General features: G+C 38.3%; 2 protein-coding genes across 2 annotated transcripts in view; one reads left to right on the top strand and one right to left on the bottom strand.

The window, feature by feature from the left end:
- The window catches only part of LOC149740533 (uncharacterized), a 38,531-nt gene that overhangs the window by 18,380 nt on the left and 663 nt on the right, over window positions 1-19,488 (top strand). The window contains exons 42-81 of the mRNA XM_089872127.1: window positions 2-208; window positions 414-607; window positions 750-802; window positions 1,266-1,473; window positions 1,997-2,111; window positions 4,205-4,361; window positions 4,753-4,921; window positions 4,978-5,087; window positions 5,595-5,724; window positions 6,835-7,007; window positions 7,081-7,212; window positions 7,438-7,563; window positions 7,725-7,889; window positions 8,005-8,124; window positions 8,303-8,437; window positions 8,847-8,970; window positions 9,259-9,427; window positions 9,816-9,997; window positions 10,265-10,413; window positions 10,602-10,838; window positions 11,052-11,222; window positions 11,345-11,508; window positions 11,922-12,081; window positions 12,501-12,661; window positions 12,934-13,103; window positions 13,454-13,679; window positions 13,754-13,844; window positions 14,333-14,462; window positions 14,778-14,896; window positions 15,015-15,143; window positions 15,448-15,622; window positions 15,968-16,230; window positions 16,544-16,774; window positions 17,014-17,212; window positions 17,381-17,597; window positions 17,811-17,890; window positions 18,249-18,485; window positions 18,797-18,856; window positions 18,959-19,092; window positions 19,157-19,196. Of these exons, the coding sequence (XP_089728253.1) occupies window positions 2-208; window positions 414-607; window positions 750-802; window positions 1,266-1,473; window positions 1,997-2,111; window positions 4,205-4,361; window positions 4,753-4,921; window positions 4,978-5,087; window positions 5,595-5,724; window positions 6,835-7,007; window positions 7,081-7,212; window positions 7,438-7,563; window positions 7,725-7,889; window positions 8,005-8,124; window positions 8,303-8,437; window positions 8,847-8,970; window positions 9,259-9,427; window positions 9,816-9,997; window positions 10,265-10,413; window positions 10,602-10,838; window positions 11,052-11,222; window positions 11,345-11,508; window positions 11,922-12,081; window positions 12,501-12,661; window positions 12,934-13,103; window positions 13,454-13,679; window positions 13,754-13,844; window positions 14,333-14,462; window positions 14,778-14,896; window positions 15,015-15,143; window positions 15,448-15,622; window positions 15,968-16,230; window positions 16,544-16,774; window positions 17,014-17,212; window positions 17,381-17,597; window positions 17,811-17,890; window positions 18,249-18,485; window positions 18,797-18,856; window positions 18,959-19,092; window positions 19,157-19,196 (6,212 nt within the window). The remainder of the gene's footprint in view (window position 1; window positions 209-413; window positions 608-749; window positions 803-1,265; window positions 1,474-1,996; window positions 2,112-4,204; window positions 4,362-4,752; window positions 4,922-4,977; window positions 5,088-5,594; window positions 5,725-6,834; window positions 7,008-7,080; window positions 7,213-7,437; window positions 7,564-7,724; window positions 7,890-8,004; window positions 8,125-8,302; window positions 8,438-8,846; window positions 8,971-9,258; window positions 9,428-9,815; window positions 9,998-10,264; window positions 10,414-10,601; window positions 10,839-11,051; window positions 11,223-11,344; window positions 11,509-11,921; window positions 12,082-12,500; window positions 12,662-12,933; window positions 13,104-13,453; window positions 13,680-13,753; window positions 13,845-14,332; window positions 14,463-14,777; window positions 14,897-15,014; window positions 15,144-15,447; window positions 15,623-15,967; window positions 16,231-16,543; window positions 16,775-17,013; window positions 17,213-17,380; window positions 17,598-17,810; window positions 17,891-18,248; window positions 18,486-18,796; window positions 18,857-18,958; window positions 19,093-19,156; window positions 19,197-19,488) is intronic.
- Window positions 2,148-4,244, bottom strand: LOC149740534 (proteasome activator complex subunit 3-like). Its single transcript, XM_089872014.1, has 2 exons — window positions 3,480-4,244; window positions 2,148-2,959 (listed from the first exon to the last, which is right to left on the bottom strand). Exons 1-2 carry the CDS (start codon window positions 3,978-3,980, stop codon window positions 2,621-2,623), a joined length of 840 nt encoding a protein of 279 aa, XP_089728140.1. The 5' UTR covers window positions 3,981-4,244; the 3' UTR covers window positions 2,148-2,620.

The following is a 19,488-nucleotide window of genomic DNA, read 5'->3' as shown; positions in this document are numbered from 1 at the left end:
GATTTCTCCCGTTAAGTGCTGGTAGCTGCATAGAAGACATGAACCAAGTAACATTCACACAACTTGGCGTGTTCAGCTTTAACACAAGCCTTTTGCACCTTTACAAGCAATATGAGTTTCGAGTCGTTGTGAGAAAGGGATCCCGTTCCAACGAGTTCAAGCAACAGATCACAGTCAAAGAGGGAGATCCTCCTGATTTCCACATCAAGTAGGGTCTGATTATAACCAAAAAATATTGTGCGTTTTAACAACAGTTCTTATCACGGATACATCTACCTTAATAGCCTGACTCGTCCGATAAAACCGAGCAGGGGATCCGTTTTCTTTTTTTGGTTATTGCTTTGGTTTTACTAAATTCGTCAATGCAACTAATGTGATAAATGTTTATTTATTCACTCATAAATCGTTTGCAGTTGCGTGGACAACTGTAAGTTCAAGATGAATCCGACCCAAGCGCTTGCATTACGCGCTGTATGCGGCAACTGCAAGCTGCAGCGGAACCCCACGTACAAATGGCGACTATTTGAAGTTGTACCTCATGGTCAAGTGGGCGGAGGGTTATCATCCACTGGTGAAGAACCTACTTTACCTCCGCCTATCACCCAAGGTATATTCAAAACAATGGTTGTTATATACATGTAAAACAACAGTAAGATAATAAATATCAATTTAAAAAGTATTCTATACAAAACCTACGCCTTTTATACTAAACGGTAACTTAATCTTGTCATTCTAACTTTATATGACAGCCACTGTTGCACCGATGACTGAAACAGAAGAACGAGTGTCGCTCGTGGAGGTGGTAAGTTATGTGGTCTACAAATTAGAGAAAACTTATCTTAGTCTTGCAATAAATACAAAATGTCTTGATGTTAACAAGTATATGTATCAGTGTGCTTATAAGAAACCACACATTTTACAGCGCATGGTGTGTATGGATGTGAGTACACCATGTATGTCTGGTGTATTGCGCTCACGTTATAACTAAACACTGGGCAACTGCATATTAATGCCCTACCATATGTGCCTGGTGCTGTGTAACAAAATACTCGTAATACACATTAAGCGTCGACGTCTTGTGCTCCCACATAAAATACCCAATAAAGTAGTAAGTATTTCACTGGTTGTTCTTACAATAGTGACTTAATTAAACCAGCACATCCACGTCGCTATGATCTTTAACCTGTTAACCAGTTTTAAAATGAACACTTCCCAAAAAGTAGAGGGACACCGGTACACCAGCTATCTAAGTGTTAACATTTTAGTTTGACTGGGAAAACTCGACCACGACTGGTTCCGATACACCCATAGTTGTTCTGAACAAGCACACACTCAACGGTGGCAAGCGCTTTATTCTTCGAATGAATATTTCAATGGATGGCTTGGATGGAAGAGTCTTCAGTTACTCCGACTTTGTTTTTCTCACCAACTTGCCTCCAAGGGATGGAATCTGTCAGACTGCTGAATCAATAGGTTGGTACAAATGAATATTTTAAAGCATGCCAACTAGGATTGTTTTTTTTTTGTATAAGGTGTGTCCAATCTAATGATATTGGTTTGTTGAATTTTTTAAATGGCGCGAAGGCGTATAGGTCATAATCACATATACATGGCATAAAACACGCACAAGAAAAATAATGATACTGGAAAGCTCAATTCGCCTATTTACGTGAATAAAGAGGCAATAAGGCGTTTCCTTACAGGAAATTACGACATTATTTGACAACTTATGCCCAGAACAAAATCAACTAATACAGTCCAATACATCTTCAATGCAAAAACAGACTTTCAATATGATCTTTTTGCTGTATAATACGTAATAACTTTCCCATTTACATTGTGCACTTCGTGCTCTTTCATTAGAGCTATGCTCTCTTTTCTACTATTTGTTTAAATCAGTGGTTTACAACCTATGGATAATTAGATTATTTGAACAATCGTTTTTGATTACCATTCCAATAAACTACAGTAATGCACAACCTTATTTTCTTTAAAGGTAATTGCCACTCCTTCATCGCCATGCCGAACCAAAACTTATTCGGTGTTTTACACAAGAAGATACTTTCAAATGCGACTACTGACAAATGCAGTGAATATTGTTGTCTTACGAGGTATGTTTACCTTTTATACTTGGAAATAATGGCTGTTAGCAGTGTTCCGAACCTATTAATCTGTTGCACATATTTTTGTAGTCGTATTCAAATTTGGACCGAATTTCCAATACCGGCATTAAAGGAGTTTACAGTTCATAGGAATGAGACGAAACGGGTTTTTAAGCTATAGGGTTGAAAAAAGAAGAATTATAGTAGGGCGGGGCAGACGGCACACCTTTAGCACATAATAACATAATATCCATATCCATATCCATATAGATATATATACGCACATAATATCCTAATATTCTGATCGTGTTTTAAACAATTAACAACAGTCTATGGAAGTCGTAAGGATATGGTTTTATAAATCTTTGAAAGTTCTTTGTTTACTAACATATGGTACGAGAAAATAGTTTTAAAAGTTGTGCCATCTTCCACCACCCTACTATACTACACATCTTGGAGCATGAATAAAAACTAAGAATTTTTTGCGACAAGACAAAGTTTTGAAATGGTTCACTTTATTAGCACACCAGCATATTTCCACTATTCGACCTTGGCGTTAAGATTTTGTCCATGTTTTTATTTAACATGTCGAGCATTGTGACGCAAGAATTCCTTACTTCACGAACAATCAATCGTAGGCTGTGAAATTCTTTGACGTCGAGTTCCTGTAGGGCGTACACGTAGTCTTGTATTCCGGTATGCTTGGCGAATTTACCGGCGACTTCGGCGCGAGCGAGGTAGTACAGTGACAGTGCTTCCATAAAAGCCTGGCTTCCTGATTCCACACGACGGACCTCCTCAAGCACTTCACCTTGTACTTCGACACCGAAGTTATTTCCGTCTTGCATTTCAGGAACCTGTAATAATATATGGTAAAACAAATAAAGTAGTGTGGTGGGGGGATGGGAAAGCTTAAGCACACTATGGAAGGTATGATTTTATAAATCTTCGAATATTATTTGTTAACAACAACATGGGACGAGAAAATAGAATAAAAAGGTGTTTCATCTTCCCCACCCTACTATATTTGTTTTACCACATGATAGTAAAATCGAAATCTTTTAAACTTGGGCATTTACATTATGATGCGAAGAAGACAAACACATAAATTTAAAAAATCCTATTGATGTGACATGTGACTCTTTGGTTGCAACGTGACTGTCATTTGTAATTCAATGTGAAGGTCACTTATTTATCGGTGTGTGTCGGGACATCTACAGCTGTTATTATACCGTAGTTCAGGTTAATGTAGACACGCCTACAACGGTGGCAGCGTTGAGTCTCGAACCGATATCCTCTAGTTAAGAGACGGGTACACTTGTACTATAGTGATAGACCACCGATATAATAATAGACAATATATTTGCCCCCAATTACCTGTAACTGCACCCATGCTCGCACAGTGTTGCAACATTCAACCACTGATCTTAATTCCGGTTTCAAAACGTCAATCATCCGATTTATGTGAGGGTTTGACTCGAGTTCCGTTGTTACGTCATCATCGCTATCACTATCTTCATCATCGCATTTAGTTTTGCTTCTAACTTTCCGTGGCGTCATAAATTTTGTCTTTTTTTGCTTCTTTTTCGGTGGCTCACTGGAGTCCTCCCCATCAGAGTTCATAGGTGTGTAATATTGCTCTTCGTCGCTCTCGGATGCCTTTTTCTCGTTATTCTCTCGTTTCCGTTCTCTTTTCTCTCTCACTTCTTCCACGATTCTTTTACAACTCTCCTTAATAAAGCTGCGAACTTTGGCGAGTGCGTCTGGAGAAAAATCTTCTTTTGTGAGCATCTCATGAAACCTTCTGCAAACATCCGGAAGCTGATCTTGAAAATTTCTGTTCGCTGCTTCAGTTAGACGAACATTAAAATCCTCCATTTTTGTATCTTAAGAAATTTAAACCAAATGCAAATAATATGTTACAAATTTGCTTTATCCTTTTTTGTTAACTATGACGTCATACACGCAATTCCTATACATTTCCTGGAGTTCAGCTTGTATACTTTTACATATAGAAACAAATTCGTTGTTGTTAAACCAATTACAGCAACTTAAATTAATACGTTGTACTTTACAATCCTAAACTTTCCGATTTTTTGCAGGGAATTCATGTGTCTATCCTTTTCCTATAATCCCGAGGCAGCGGCTTGCGTTTTATTTGATCGTAACAAGGACTCCCATGATGCAGAGCTTATATACGAGTCCAGTGTAATTCACTATCAGAGGTTGTTCTACAGGGGTGGAGCGGTCGTAGACGAGGTGGGATTTACTATAAGTGTTCAGCTTTATTTGTCGTACACTCGCAGTGCTTGAAGTTTTACCCTTTTAAGTAACAATTCTTATAATATTACGCATATTGTCGTCGGCCTCTGATGTTCTATATGTTTTGTAAAATGAGTTTGCATGGTTTATAAGGCTCGTCAGAATAAAGTGTCATCACCAATAGCGGTCAATTTCCCGCTATTTTTGTACGAAACAATATTTGTGTTGACGTTGTAGAAATTTTAAAATTAAGTCCCCGACTGTTGCTGCCCTATTTCACGAAAAATTCTGAAATTACTGTTTTCTCTATTAAAACCACAATCAGCCATAAAAATTAATGTAAAAAATAAGAACCGAATCGTCCCTTAACTCACATTTTGCGCCGAAGGTGGTATTCACGTGTAGCGAGTGGAAAGACGAAGGAGAGCTCCTGAATTACCCTGAAGAGGGCGGTAAAGCTCCTAAAACAAGCCTCACATACAAGTTCACCACTGTGCCACAGGGCAATCAAACCAAAGGCCTTCTACTGTATTTTGGAAACGTCCAAACAACGCCCGGTAATATACGCGTTTAAATCGCCCGTATGCTTTGAACTAAATATTTTCCAATGTAGGTATTTCAATGGCTTTGGGTGATCCAGGAAACAATTTTTCCGTTTCTGTAATTGCTCAGGTGTGCGACTCATACGGCGAATGTGCGCTTTCCAACATTATATACTTGCAGGCAAGAGCTGTGTTTTAGATTAATCGTACAAGTCAGCGAAAAATTGTCCTTCATATTGTACTGTGGAGTAAGATGGAACACCTTTAGCACATAATATCCAAATATCCTGATCGTGTTTTGAATAATTAACAAGGGTCTATGAAAGTCCTGATGATATGGTTTTCTAATTTGTTGAATGTACTTTGTTTACTACCAAATCGGATAAGAAAACAAAATGAAAGATGTCCCATCTTCCCCCACCCTGCTATATTAATGTTTTCCGGTCTATTTTCAAAACAAACTTGTCACTCAGTGTACACACTTTCCACTAGTTCAGTAGTTTCCAACTTTTTTATCCTATGGACCTTTTTAGTCGATATTCAATCTAATTTCCCTCTTTAAACTAATTTTGCTACGGCTCGTTTATAATAATATAAACATAAGTACTAAAATCCAAACTGAACTTTCTCTAATACCAAGCTGGGTGGTGAAAAATTCCCCTTGTTTTAACACCATCTACACCCATAGATCGCTGCTCCAAGTTCAACGAACATGGGGTCTACCTTATCTGGCATCACGAGCGGTAACGGAAGCAAGCTTGCTATTTTATCCGACACCGGTAACAGCAAAGCTGCAGCCCAGCTTGTGCAGTCTATATGTGAGTTTAATATACGTTAAGTAATAGACTTTTTAATATAAATTGAAACCTGAAACGTCACAGAAGTCTATTTTTTCTCACCTTTAAACGCAGTATAAATCATCAAGAATACAGCAACAGTTGTACCTTTCCTCTTTCTATTCTATTCTATTCTGTGTGGGTGAGGTCTGTGAGGACCTGGGATTTAGGCCAGACTTGGCCCATTACCCCAACACCCTTGTACGACCGGAAGTGACGTGCTCGCGGTAGTGAAGTTCTTGTTATCATGTTCCGACTCCAGTGTTCCGACCAAGTACCGTTTTCTGTCCCGATTCTTGACCCGTAGGACTCCATCTGCGGACTATTTCTGCGAACTCGTTCTCCGTTCCGACCAATTTCCGTTTTCTGTCCCGATTCTTGACCCGTATATATAGGACTCCATCTGCGGACTATTTCTGCGAACTCGTTCTCACACGATTCGCGAACATCATTCGAGAACTACACTCGTACTCACAACGTCACAACCGGACGCACTTCCACAGAAGGTTTATCCTCGTCTGGGCAGCGAGTCACCACATATATGCAACTTTGTGGGTAATTGTTTTTTTTTTCCTGTATATGACTGTAATTTGGACAACCCATAAGTGACCGCTGGGTTGGAGCAATGTCCGTTAAGTGTCTTGCCCAAGGACACATACGCCGATCAGTGTTAGTACCGCCGTCGAGCATCGAACCGGGGTCACTTGGGTTCTCGAAGCAGGCGCCTAAACCACTGAGCCACGGCGCCGGACTACCTTTCCTCTTAATGCCAGTAATGCGAATTATCATATTCGGCGCCTTAGCACAGTGGTTAGTAGTGGGCGTATGTGGCTTTGGACAAGACACTCAACTGTGCTCACTAATGGGTCATCTAAAATGTCAGTCATTCAGAAAAACACACCCACAAAGTTACATACGTGGTAACCCGTATATAAGCTGGCACGAGGTGTGCGAAACAGAACACCCTAGTTATAATGGGTTTTATTCTTTTATTTCTTATTCATTTATGTTTCATTATATAAAACAGACTAAAGCTGTTCAAGTAATAAACCCACGTAAAACCTGTACAAAACCTTTTTCCCCAACAAATAGCATCTCTCATTAATATGGATGATGACGTAAGCGAATCAATCTTCGGCAACCAGACGACTGTTGCATGGGTTACGACTGTTGCTCCAACCACTGTTTACATGACGACGGTCGCCTATGAGAACAGAACCAGAAACGGTACGGTTGGTGGGATATCTAGAGAGGAAAAAAGACATGTAAGAAAAAATGAACAATCGTCTGCAAGAAAAGTTGTTTTATTTCTTTCCTTTTTTGCGTTATACTTTCCAGCTTCGGTCTGACATAGTCAACGCTCTCTCTACTGCCTCGAGTGGTATTACGTCACTTGACAATCTGCAACAAATGACGAGTGCTATGACGTCAATCACAGAGAGAACTGACGAAATTGAACCAGCAGCTCAGGTGATTTCTTCCGACCAATCCTCTTATAATCATTATTCTTGATACCCTGCAAGATGCTCTGTGATTGTGCATCTATTGTCTATAGTACATATGGTGCGAAGTAGGATAGCCGTTTATAACGCCATGCAGAGAAAAACAAGAGAGCACAGCTGTAATGAATGAACACGTATAATAATTATCATAGATTTAATAAAACAAGAATAAATCGTAATAAATGCAATACAGCAACGTGCGAGCAACACCGTGCGGCATATGGCGGGGAGCCTCTCTTCGTTTTCAGAGGAATCGACCAAAGAGGATGTGACGTCAGTCGCGTCAAATATCGTTGGTTCGCTGGGAAGTGTTGCCAAGGTAACGATGTTTACGATTCTTGTTGAGGTGTTCGGGGCAGCGTTTGTTCGCGCAAGTGTATAGCCCGTGGTAGGCCTATGCATAGTATGTTAAATAATAAACTGGTATTGATATATGTTAGCTTTAAATTTTGTTTAAGCGCTCATATTGTTGTCATCCAGGCTTCCGAGACCGACATGAGCGAGCTTCAGAGTCAAATGATGCAGAGTTCGGATGTTGATTACTCCACTCTTGATCAGGAGGATCTTTCACCTGAAGAGCATGAATATTACAACAGAAGGAGATTGAAACAAGAGAAGAGAAGAGTCCGCAGGAGTGCTCTAGGAGTGAGTGTCGCCTAAAATATATATTTCTAACAAACCTATTTAAACAGAAACTTTGAGAAATGATTCCGATCGGCTCAGTACCTGTTTTTGCTTTTATTTAATGATATTTTCGTAGTCACAAGATGTGGTGGGAGATGCACTAGAGGCGATATCAAGCACAGCTAACGCGTTGCTGGGAAAGCAGATGGAAGGGGAACAACCTGTTGACGTCAGCAGCGATAGACTCGAAATGAAAGTTAGTTGAAAGCTTAATAAATAGTGGTATCCTGGAAAAATATCAAGAAGGTGTAAAACATGTGTAGCATTTAAGCCATTTGTGCTATCTAACATTCATACTACATTGACGTTTTCTGCTTGTTTCTTTATGCTTTAATATTTCTACTTTACTCATGGTGTATATATGTGCCTTGCAGCTGGAGAAAACTTCACCTGCTTCTCTAAAGGATAAAACACTTTCAACAGACAGTGGAACGTCATTGAAATTACCTGATGCTACAGCATTGCTTGGTAGAAACGCATCAAATATAACTGAACCAGTGGATATGCAGGTATATCTTTATCCTATATAAAGTACGATGGAGGAAGATGGGACACCTTTCTATTCTATTTTCACGTCCCATTTAGTAGTTAACAAAGAACTTTCAAAAAATTATAAAACTGTATCCTGCCGGACGTTGGTAGTTGTTTAAAACACGATATGGATTTTTGAATTTTATACGTTAAATGTGTCCCATCTTACCCCAGGACACTATATAACAATTCGTATAAATTGTATCTAAAGCGTATTTAATGATTAGTTTTTGTAATTAATATTACGATGTGTTTTTGGTTTTCCTCTAAATAAACTAAATCTAAGTTAAATAGAAATTTAAATAAAAATGATGGTAATTGCACACATAGGCTACAGAATTCCACGGATTTAAATTTTATTTCATAAAAAAAAAACTTTTTTGACAGGTGACTGCGTTTAAGGATAACCCCTTTGGATTTGGGGATGACGCTGCGTTCATTAATTCTCCTGTTACAATGCTAAAAATAGGAGGAATGACTGAGAACAGTGGAGCAAATATGTCTGGTGATGGTACGAAAAAATTAGGTTAAATATTGGTTTAGCATGCTGGGTTAAGAATCGCCGTGATTGCATTTTCTTTTAACGTCCCATTTGGTAGTAAACAAAGAATATTTCTAGAATTATATAACCTTATTCTTACAACTCTAAAGCTGCTATGTTTATTATTTTAAAAAAAGGTTAGAAAGTATGGTATGTTACTGTTCATTGTACCTCAACCTACTAAATAACAAATTTTACAAAATATATATCGAAGTTTAACACTGTTGCAATAGAAATTTATATAAAAGCTGCTTACAGGAAACAGTAACGGTGGCGTCGGGGTCTCCATACCAAGCAAATTCGATCCAGCAAGAGACATGGTCACTGTGGTTCGTTCCATTAACGATACAGGTCTCTCTATTAGTAAGTTTGAAGTCATATCGAAGAACAACGCCATTCTTATACTGCTTGAACCACACGACAGAAGGTAAGTGACTTTGGGCCATGGGGTAACAGGTGTATTATAAAGTCATAGTGCGTGATGCATAGGACATAATGAACGAGCCAGTCATACCTTCGACACGAAACAACCGTTTTTGATAATTCAGGTTGGATAATCTATGTTTTGACTCATTAACCACTACACATGTACACATACTACGTCGCACAGTTTTACCAAAGACTTGGTATATAGTATATTGTGAACATTTTCGTATTTACACTGTCATACAGAGACTCCATGATGCATAAATATGCTTTGTAAATACTTGATTGTACTTTATAAATATTTTGTAGTATATACAGTTAACAGCTTCTTATGTTAATTTGTTATGTGTTATCAAACTTAACTCTAAAATATTGATTTTTTTATCAAGGGCGAAATTTGATGTCTATATTCGCCACGGATCAAAGCCTACTGACAAAATCTTCGACCACAAGTTTCGACTTCCTAAAAAAATCTGGCAAGTCGATGGTGACGAGGATTTGTTCAAGATCTTCATCAAGGAGGAGGACGTCGGAGGAGTCGGGGTCTTCTACATTGGTGTCCGAGATCATTGTAAGAATAGCTTTTGGGATAAACTGTATTAAGTCTAATAGGGTTTATTGACGCATTCTCATATCACAACCACTGTTAAGGATGAATGACCGACAAATGCCAGACAGATAAAGGAAAAAGGACGGGCACATAATTTGGGAGGGGCATCACTTAGATAAAATATCAACTAAAACAATATACTTTAATTATATGAAAAGCTCTAAGAAAATTAATCGTCTTTGCTTTGGAATAAACTATACTTTCGTTGAACACAAATCATTGTTTTAGTGAATATTTCGTCAACCGATCATAGTAGAGTAAGACGGCGAAGATCAGTTGAGTTTATCAACTCCACAACTTATCACATCCTAATTGCTACTCCTGGGTGTAGAAGGTTTGATGAGAAGTCAAAAGCATGGACTGGTGATGGATGCTTAGTATGTTCAATTAGATTATCCAAATTATTCTCTACCTATGTTATTCCTAATATTTTAAATGAATAAATGTAACTTATTTACCCTCGCGCGTTACAACGCAGATGTTCGGTTTAACACACCTCGGGGATTTGTGGTAAAGAATTATAGAAAGGGTACTTGAGAGAATAATTATTACTTTTACCACGTAGGTTGACGAACGCAGCACCCCAGAAGTTACGGAATGTGTTTGCACGAAGTTGAGTCCGACGTCCATTTTTAGCGCAGAGTTCTTCGTTCCACCGAACACCATCAACTTTGCTACGGTGTGGGCAAAAGTTAACATAGCAGATAACCCTGCTGTATTCTCCACAGTAATAGCACTGGTGTGTATATATATACTTATGCTGATATGGACGACCAGAATGGACAGGCGCGACGCACAAAAGGTTGGTACCATTATCCACAGTTTTTACAGGCCACTTGAGATTTCATGCTAAAATGGATTTAACTTGTTTGAATGTGAATAGATCAATATTTTTTTTCTGCATGCCAGAGCAACAATAGTGTTACACACATTGTTCTCATTTCTATACACCTCGTGTCCACTTACGATTTACAACATACGTAACTCTTTTATTTGCGTGAGAATTACTTTACAGTGGAGTTTGAAATCGACGGTCGACAACCGTAAGGAAGATCGCTACCTTTACCAAGTAACAGTCTTCACTGGACACAGCCGCAATGCTGCAACCCAATCCCAAGTGTCGTGCATCATATTCGGGGAAAATGGAAAGAGTAAAGTTAGAAGGCTAGCAACGCACGAAACACAAGTAGGAAAGCTACGTACTAAAATAGTAAAGTTTTAAAACATTGCCGCATAATACATATAATGTTAAGTTTGCTATCGATTTTTTGTTGTTTCTTTCGAGTTTTTAGTTAAATTCCATTACAGAATCCATACACGCGGAGCAGTGTTGTACATTTTCTTCTTCGTGAACCCAAATGTTTGGGCCCACTTACGCATTTACATATATGGCATGACAACAATGGCAAAGGTGATATGAGAAGTTGGTATTTGGATCAAGTTGTTGTACAGGACGTACGGACTGGGAAAAGGTGAACACTGCTGGTGGTAAAATATGTTTGCAAATCAACTGATTTATTTTAACTGACAATCTCTATGTGAATATCACTAATACAAAAGCCAGTTATGAAAACGGAACATAGGTTTCTGCATAACAGATGTTAGCCGTTATTGCGCCTGTTAGATATTATTACTGATCTTGAATGGTATATTCAATAAAGTATTGCGGGGAAAGATGGAACATCTTTTTATTCTATTTTCTCGACGCGTTTGGATGTAAACAAAGAAATTTCAATGAATTATAAAACTATACTCACGACTCACATAGGCCGTTGTTAACTGTTTTAAACGATCAGGAATCAGGATGTTTGGATATTACGTACTATATATGAAAAGTGCAAGTTAATATAATGTAGGTAAAACTGTTAATTTTTTCTTCGCACAGATTCTTTTTTATCTCCGACCAATGGCTGGCTGTTGATCACGACGATGGTAAAGTAGACAGAGTCCTACCGGTCGCCACCCCCGAGAACATGTCTACCTTTCATCGACTTTTCGTGTCCACAACAACTCAAAAGTTTACCGAAGATCATTTGTGGATATCGGTATGGTTAGAATGAATGAAATGAATGTGACTGACTTTATCCTCGCGTGTGGCCGGAAAACAACAGTCGTTAAAAACGAGTTTTCTGATTCATACACCTTGTGTTACGAGTAACCATAAGTATGTTACTTTGTGGGTGATTGTTTTTCTTTTTTATGTGTGACTGATAATTTTGACAACCCCTTAGTGACCATTGCGTTGGGGCAATTGCCGTTAAGTATTGTGACCAAAGACACATAGGCTCACAATGGTAGCAGGACATCCACAATAGTATAGCATTAGCTAAATATCTGTTTTATGCTACTACTTTTAACCGATAGTGAACTGTTAGCAAATTATTAGTAAACCTCAGCTTATAGGTTTGTATGATACAGGTAAGTTTCGTATTAGTACAGAATTTTAATTTCATTGTGTTTCCAGCTTTTTTACCGACCAACCAAGTCTAACTTCACACGAACGCAGAGATTATCATGTTGTGCAGCACTGCTTTTCATGACAATGATAGCGAACGCCATGTTCTTTGAGCGAGGTTCTAGTTCTGCTAAAACGGGAACGACTGGCTTAAAAGTTGGGCCGTTTACGTGAGTGTTAAGAAAACTGCCATGGCACATAGTAATTAAACAATTTAATATGGGACTTACGCATATATATTTTTTAACTGTTTAATATAGGACTTATAATAAGACCATTAAAATTGACACATACAAGACCATTAAAATTGACTCCTATAAGGCATAAATTAAAGTAAGTCCGAGGTAGAAAGTTGCTGTTTATGATAAGATGTTCTAAGTGTTGCTAGGTGCCGGAAAGAAAATAACGTCGCCGCTAATTCGTGTTAAAACGTATGTTCCAGCATATCCCCGCTTCAAATATGGACAAGTTTCTGCAGTACGTTGATGGTTGTACCGGTCACTACCATTGTGATGCTGCTGTTTAAAAAATCAAAAACAAAAGAACAATCTCGTATCGATAAGGAAGAGAAAGAAGCTCTAAGACAACAAGTTAACAAGTTTAACAAAAAAGGTATTTTACTTTGTATGAATGAACGTAACTTACTTTATTCTCGCGTGGCTTGAAAACAACAGTCGTTATGACACATGTGTTCATACACCTCATGCCAACCTACGAGTTACCATGTATGTTACTTTATGGGTGATTGTTTCTTATTTTGTTTAAGACCGTGTTCATCAGCTTGAACCGACGAAAATTTAGAAAGGGTGTGACTTGTGCTTTCCACATGCTTGTGGCCACACTTTTGCCGCTTTGCATGCAATTTATCTGTGTGTATACCCCGTGGTACAGGCTTAAAGTGAATATATGCGACTGTTGGTACATATTCAGAGCATTGGTATGCTCAATAACTTATGTTTCAGTGAAGGCACACAGCAATGCGGCTTCTTTGCCCGAACCGTCAGATTTAGTCGGATGCGAGGCGGTATACAAGATAAACGAGGATGGTACAATCAACGCCAAACCGAACATAGGTGCACAAGATGCACCAGTACCTCCTTCACAATGGCCCCATTGGTGTGTCTACATTGCGTGGACATTGACATCCGTGGCTGTGATCTTGTCAGGGTTTTTCTCTATTATGTACAGGTAATTAAATGACGCAAAGAGCCCACCCACGTTACGAGTTTACAGGTTAACTAAGTTATATTTATTATACACAGTTTCGAATGGGGCAAAGACAAGGCGAACCGATGGCTTAGTAACATGATGCTTTCATTTTGGCAATCTGTCTTCATTGTTCAACCGATTAAGGTGATTACCATAGCCCTCCTAATGTATAACCTAACTGTGTAAACTAATAACGCATAATAATATTATCATCCAACTACTTTAAACTGGTGTAAACTATAATTACAAATAATAATAGTATAGTAGGATGGGGGAAGATGGGACATCTTTTCATTCTATTTTCTCGTACATTTTGGTAGTGAACAAAGAACATTCAAAGAATTATAAAACCTTGTCCTCGCGACTTTCATAGACCGTTGTTAATTGTTTAAAACACGATCAGGATATTTATATATTTTGTGCTAAAGTTGTCCCATCTTCCCCCACCCCACTATATCATCTATAATTATAAGTTCTTAGCTGTCCATGCTAATATTTACGGAGTAATATGTTTTAGTTACATCCATTGCGAAGCGCATCGAACGAGTAATGACACTGTTTGATTTAAAACAATTCCATTTCACTTTGAAGCATTTAGTTGTCTTTTATTAACGTTTGTGTGTATCGTACAGGTTGTTCTGCTTTCCATGTTCGTGGCTACCATCGTGAAAAAGCCAGACCAGCAAGCACTAGATTCGGTAGAAGCTAGGGAAGTGAGAGAGGCTGAGAGAAACTTTATCAACTTATGTGCCAATGATATCGGTAAGAAGTGGACAATGACTGTAATAGTAGGCTAGTTATCGCTCGCCGTGAGCATCTATCCTTGACCGAGCTGACATATGAGGATCTCCCATCCATTACCATTAAAGTCATTGTATCCTACCATCGGGAAAGTGGTATTATTCAACATCTGGTTAGGTCCATGCGGTAGCAACTTGGGTGTTCTGGTAATGGGTCAATTCTGGTCTTAATCTCAGGCCCCGTGTCGTGTCACGCTCTAGGACCTTATTCATGTAGAATAGAATAACATTTCTTCAACCGTAGATATATATACTTATTTTGCTTTTCTGCACATAGAATCGGAGATGCAGGAAAAGGAAGCAGTTGCTCCTCCGAAACCTCCAAGTAAGAAGAAGTTGCGAAAAGCAAGAAAACTTCGAGAAAAAGAGAAGGCCATGTCTCAAATTATTTGGGAGGTTAGTATGGTCGATAATGTTATCAATGCCTATTCAATGATTACGCAGAATAAGTAGATCTATTGTTTGTTTTTTAGTGGTAACCGGAAAGTCAATACAAATTAAATCTGTTTTATAGGTCATTGCATATTTCTTCTATATCATGATCCTTCTCTTCCTTTGTCATGGAAACCGGGATTCAAAAGGACACAGCATCAACAATCATATTAAAAAAACATTTTCAAGTTCTACGTTTGGTTTAAACACAGTAAGTTTGCTTGAATGTTTTGAAAATGTAGCGGGGTTGCAAAGATGGGACACCCTTTTATTCCATTTTCTCATCCAATTCGATTGTAAACAAAGATCATTTAAAGAATTATAAACCGTGTCCTCACGACTTTCACAGGCCGTCGTTAATTGTTTAAAACAGGATCAGGATATTATGTGCTAAATGTGTGCCGTCTTCCCCCGCCCTACTATATTAATTTACATAAAACTTTAGTCTCGTTTTTTTTTAATATAAAAAGGCACTTTTGTAACTACCTTGTGTTCTAATAAAAATTTGCTTACAGGTTTCTTCGGTAGAGTATTTTTACCGCTTCGTAAACCAGACACTGCTACCCAACCTTTACCCCAACCATTGGTACAACGGTGATAAGAAATCGTGGCGAGATCGTAGCTTTCTTACAGATGAGCAATCATACCGGGTCGGACCGGCGAGATTGCGACAAATCAGAGTGAACGAACGTAAGTTTTATCAGTCGCAAAAATACCACCGTGGATGGCTACGCCTTGGCTAGGGCCGAATGTAGTCGTAAAGCCATAGGTTTATTATATTTCACATAATAATATAATAATAGCTTTGTTTGTCTCTTTGATTGCGGTCGCAAAGATTTAGAAATATTTTAAACGAAAAGACAATATATAGCGACAAATTAACAGTTGTTAAAACACCCTTACAGTTAAAAAAATAGTTACATTAAATTGAAAAAAAGACGAACCGTTGTTTAATTATTTTCAAGTTAAACTTCTAATAAAAACAAGAGTGTGCGTAGAGACGGATGTAAACTTTGATGTACTTTTTTATTACAGATCAGTGTCCAATGGTCGCTGCTGGGCAACGGCGGTGCAGAGGTCACTTCCAATTCTTCGATGAGGAGACTCGAAGTTTCGCTCCTGGGTGGCGGCCTCTACCGAACATCACAATACCCCCTGATGATGAAGTTGACGAAGACCCGAGCGAAGGGGCTTGGCGTCATCAAACCTGGATGGAAATGAGAGGGGTACCGTTTGTTGGGTCGCTTGCTGTGTACCCAGGCGGTGGTTACTCTGCAGAATTAGGAGTCAATTTAGAGGTACCTATATATTAACCTATGTTGCCTTTACATATTAGTGCTTACTTAGATTTTGGGTATGAATCGCTCGACCGAAAGTCCAATACTGAATATTCCCTTCTTGAATGAACATTTAAGTTGAGTTTAAACAATTAAGCCTTGGTACGAGCTCCTATACTCGTATCAGTAATACCAATTTATGTTACAACTTACTTTGATATTGTTGCAATTCTACATTTAGTGCGTGCAAAAGGTGCTGATTTCGCAAGCCAAGAGGTGTGTATTATTCGGTTTTAAAGAACAACCATTAACATTTTCCTGTGTACTTTTCTAGACAGGAAAGTTGGTGATGGATGCCTTGTATAAAGACGCGTGGGTGGACGAACAGACGAGAGCTGTATTCTGCGAGTTTACCGTTTACAACCCGAACGTAAACTTGTTTACAAGCGTTCTTATGGTGGTAGAATTTCCTCCGGTGGGTTCAGCTGTCACAATGGAGTCTATTATGACGTTCCGACTCTACCAATACCTGGGGGCATACGGTGTACTAATGGTACTCGCTCAGGTAAATTGGTGTAGGCCTAATTGTAAACTGAGGTACATTACATTCGTTGAATCCTTTTTGACATTTACGCCATTCTAAAAAACGGTTGTTTTCATAGTACTCATTTGATGGTATTATGAATACAGGTATATACTTAGTAAAACAGCTATTTTGCACATTTTGAAACAGCTTAAGTCGGAAATGCTGCATTAAAATTATGTAGCAACAAATGCATGTTGTAAAGAAGGATTCCTCCCCAGGTGATTTTCTTCCTGCATCTTCTAACGACCACAATTAACTTCGTCATCCGGATCTTCCGACAACGTCGTCTCCTCTTCAACGATCCTTGGAATTATTTCGATTTCTCGATCATCGTGATGGAGTGGACAGTCACTGGACTCTACATCTTCCAGCTCGTCGTCTCCGCCTCCACACTCCGGATCTTTCACGAGAACAAAAGTGAGTACATTTTCACAGTAAAAAAAATCTTCGTAAGCACCTAAAAATAAATTGCTATGAAATTAGATTACTCAAAGTAAATATTTATCAATCTTTCTGTTGCGTCAGTAAAGTTTTTCATTTTTAAATTCAACATTTCTAGTTTTTACACATTTTCTATGTCTGCAGGAAAGTTTGTCAACTTTCAACAAGTATCAACGATCGACATGATGGTGGCGACGACCCTCGCACTCTCTGCTTTCTTTGGAATCATTCGATTTCTAAAACTGCTTCGCTTTAATCGGAAGATTGGAATGCTGACTTCGGTTCTCAAGAACAGCGCCCGACAGTGGCCAGGTTTCTTCGTCATGGCGCTTGTTTTCTTCATCGCATTTATACACATCGGGTAAAAACAGTTTCTTAACTAATATTAACATTATAATTATTTGATCACTGTTAGCAACAGGTTATCCTACATTTATTGCAGTATTACACCACGGGAATTTTCGTAAACTCCATAACGAAGTGTTTTAATATAAAACGTTGTTATGTTTGCGTGTTGTTACTTCTTCATACTCATCTTAGTTACCACTTAACACATAATCATAACTTTGCACAGTTACCTCGTTTTCTGTCCCTTCCTGGAAGGCTTTAAAAACGTGATTCAATCAGTGGAGACAATGTTCGGTACAATGATGGGTGAGTTTGTTGTGGTTAAAATACATGGATGCCAATCTGGTAAACCATTATTTTAAATGTCCTCCCAGAGACGCACATTACCCATCATTGTATATTGTGGTTAAAGGAATGCACTCTACTTGTTTGCTATACGGCGCCGTATGGTGGGAGTGTAGACGGGACACCTTTAGCACATAATATTCAAATATCCTGATCGTGTTTTAAACAATTAACAACGGTCTATAGGAGTCGTGAGGATACGGTTTTACAATTTATTGAACGTTCCTTCTTACTGTAAAACGGGACGATAAAATTAAAAAAGGTGTCCCATCTCCCCCACCCTACGTTTAAGTATTTTTATGTACTTATAAAATTTCAGGCCGACCTTTGTATGAAAATTTGCGCAATCATTACCGAGTATTTGGACCCATCTTCTACTTCATCTTTTGCTTCACGTCTGCCTTCATTATTCTTAACATCTTGATTGCAATCATTAACGAGTCGTACGGGATGACATTGGAAGCTATCAACTCACAAAGCAACCAGTATGAGATCGTCGATTTTATGATGCAGAGATTCACCAAATGGTCTGGCATACAACTCGGAAACCCCGTTGGTAAGTAATACTAACAGTTTGTCAATCATCAATGTAGGTTACAGTTGGTGCCTTCGTATGCACAATCGGATGTTTTTTGAAGAAAGGGTATTGGTGCAACCTTTAAAAAAATACTTGTTAAAAATAAGGCGGCTACTATTTAAAGTGGCTAATAAAAGACTGTTAATCAATCAAGTGACGAAAAAGGGTGCGTAAAAGTATGATGATATAACAGCTGTTATAAATATCCAGAGTACTCAGTTGCTTCTATTTTAATAGGTAATAAAAAAAGATAAATTAACAAGAATTAATCAACCGCTACTTTATTCCAGAGAGAAAGGTCCGTCCAGCGCCAATATCACCATCTAAAGTACCACTTCCGCCTTTACCTTGTAAGTTGTACAGATACACAGTCAATTCAGCTAAGCCTAAACTTGGCCTATAGCAATTAAGTTCATACATTCAAATACATGTGATTTTACTATGTTAAACAGACAAGATTGAGCATACGTATGGTTCACATCTGCTTAACTTTCAAAAGAATCTGGATAAGCACGTGTACGACCTTGAATCGAAATACAATAAATATCTCAGCATCGAAGAGTTTCGGGATCAAGTCCTAGGAGAGGTGATAAAATAAAGCATATGTAATATCTCTATTAACTCGGTAATTAATATTTGGTGCATTACAGATGGCAAAAGTATCGAAACGAAATAATGGAGTACAAAGTGGTAAGTAACTGACTTGAAGTCGAAAACAAAACTTTTTACGGTAATGTAGCATCACGCCGAAATTAACAAGTTTGATAAAAATACTAAACCCGCAAGTTGGATTTGTAACAATTGTTACGGAAACTGTGTTAGCGCTTGTAGTCGAATGCTCAGTTCCTGCTTTTGTCGATTGCTTGTCGCATATATTTTTAATATTGCGTCTTGGACAATGGATTTCTTTAACGGTATATACCCAATATAATGTTCGTTTTTATGCAAAAATATCTGGCAGTTGTATATGCTCTCATTTAAA

Source organism: Ciona robusta, chromosome 2 (assembly GCF_009617815.1).
Source record: "Ciona robusta chromosome 2, ASM961781v2".
NCBI classification, from domain to species: Eukaryota; Metazoa; Chordata; class Ascidiacea; order Phlebobranchia; family Cionidae; genus Ciona; species Ciona robusta.
The sequence above is the reverse complement of the archived record's forward strand: the minus strand, read 5'-3'. Positions and strand labels throughout refer to the sequence as shown.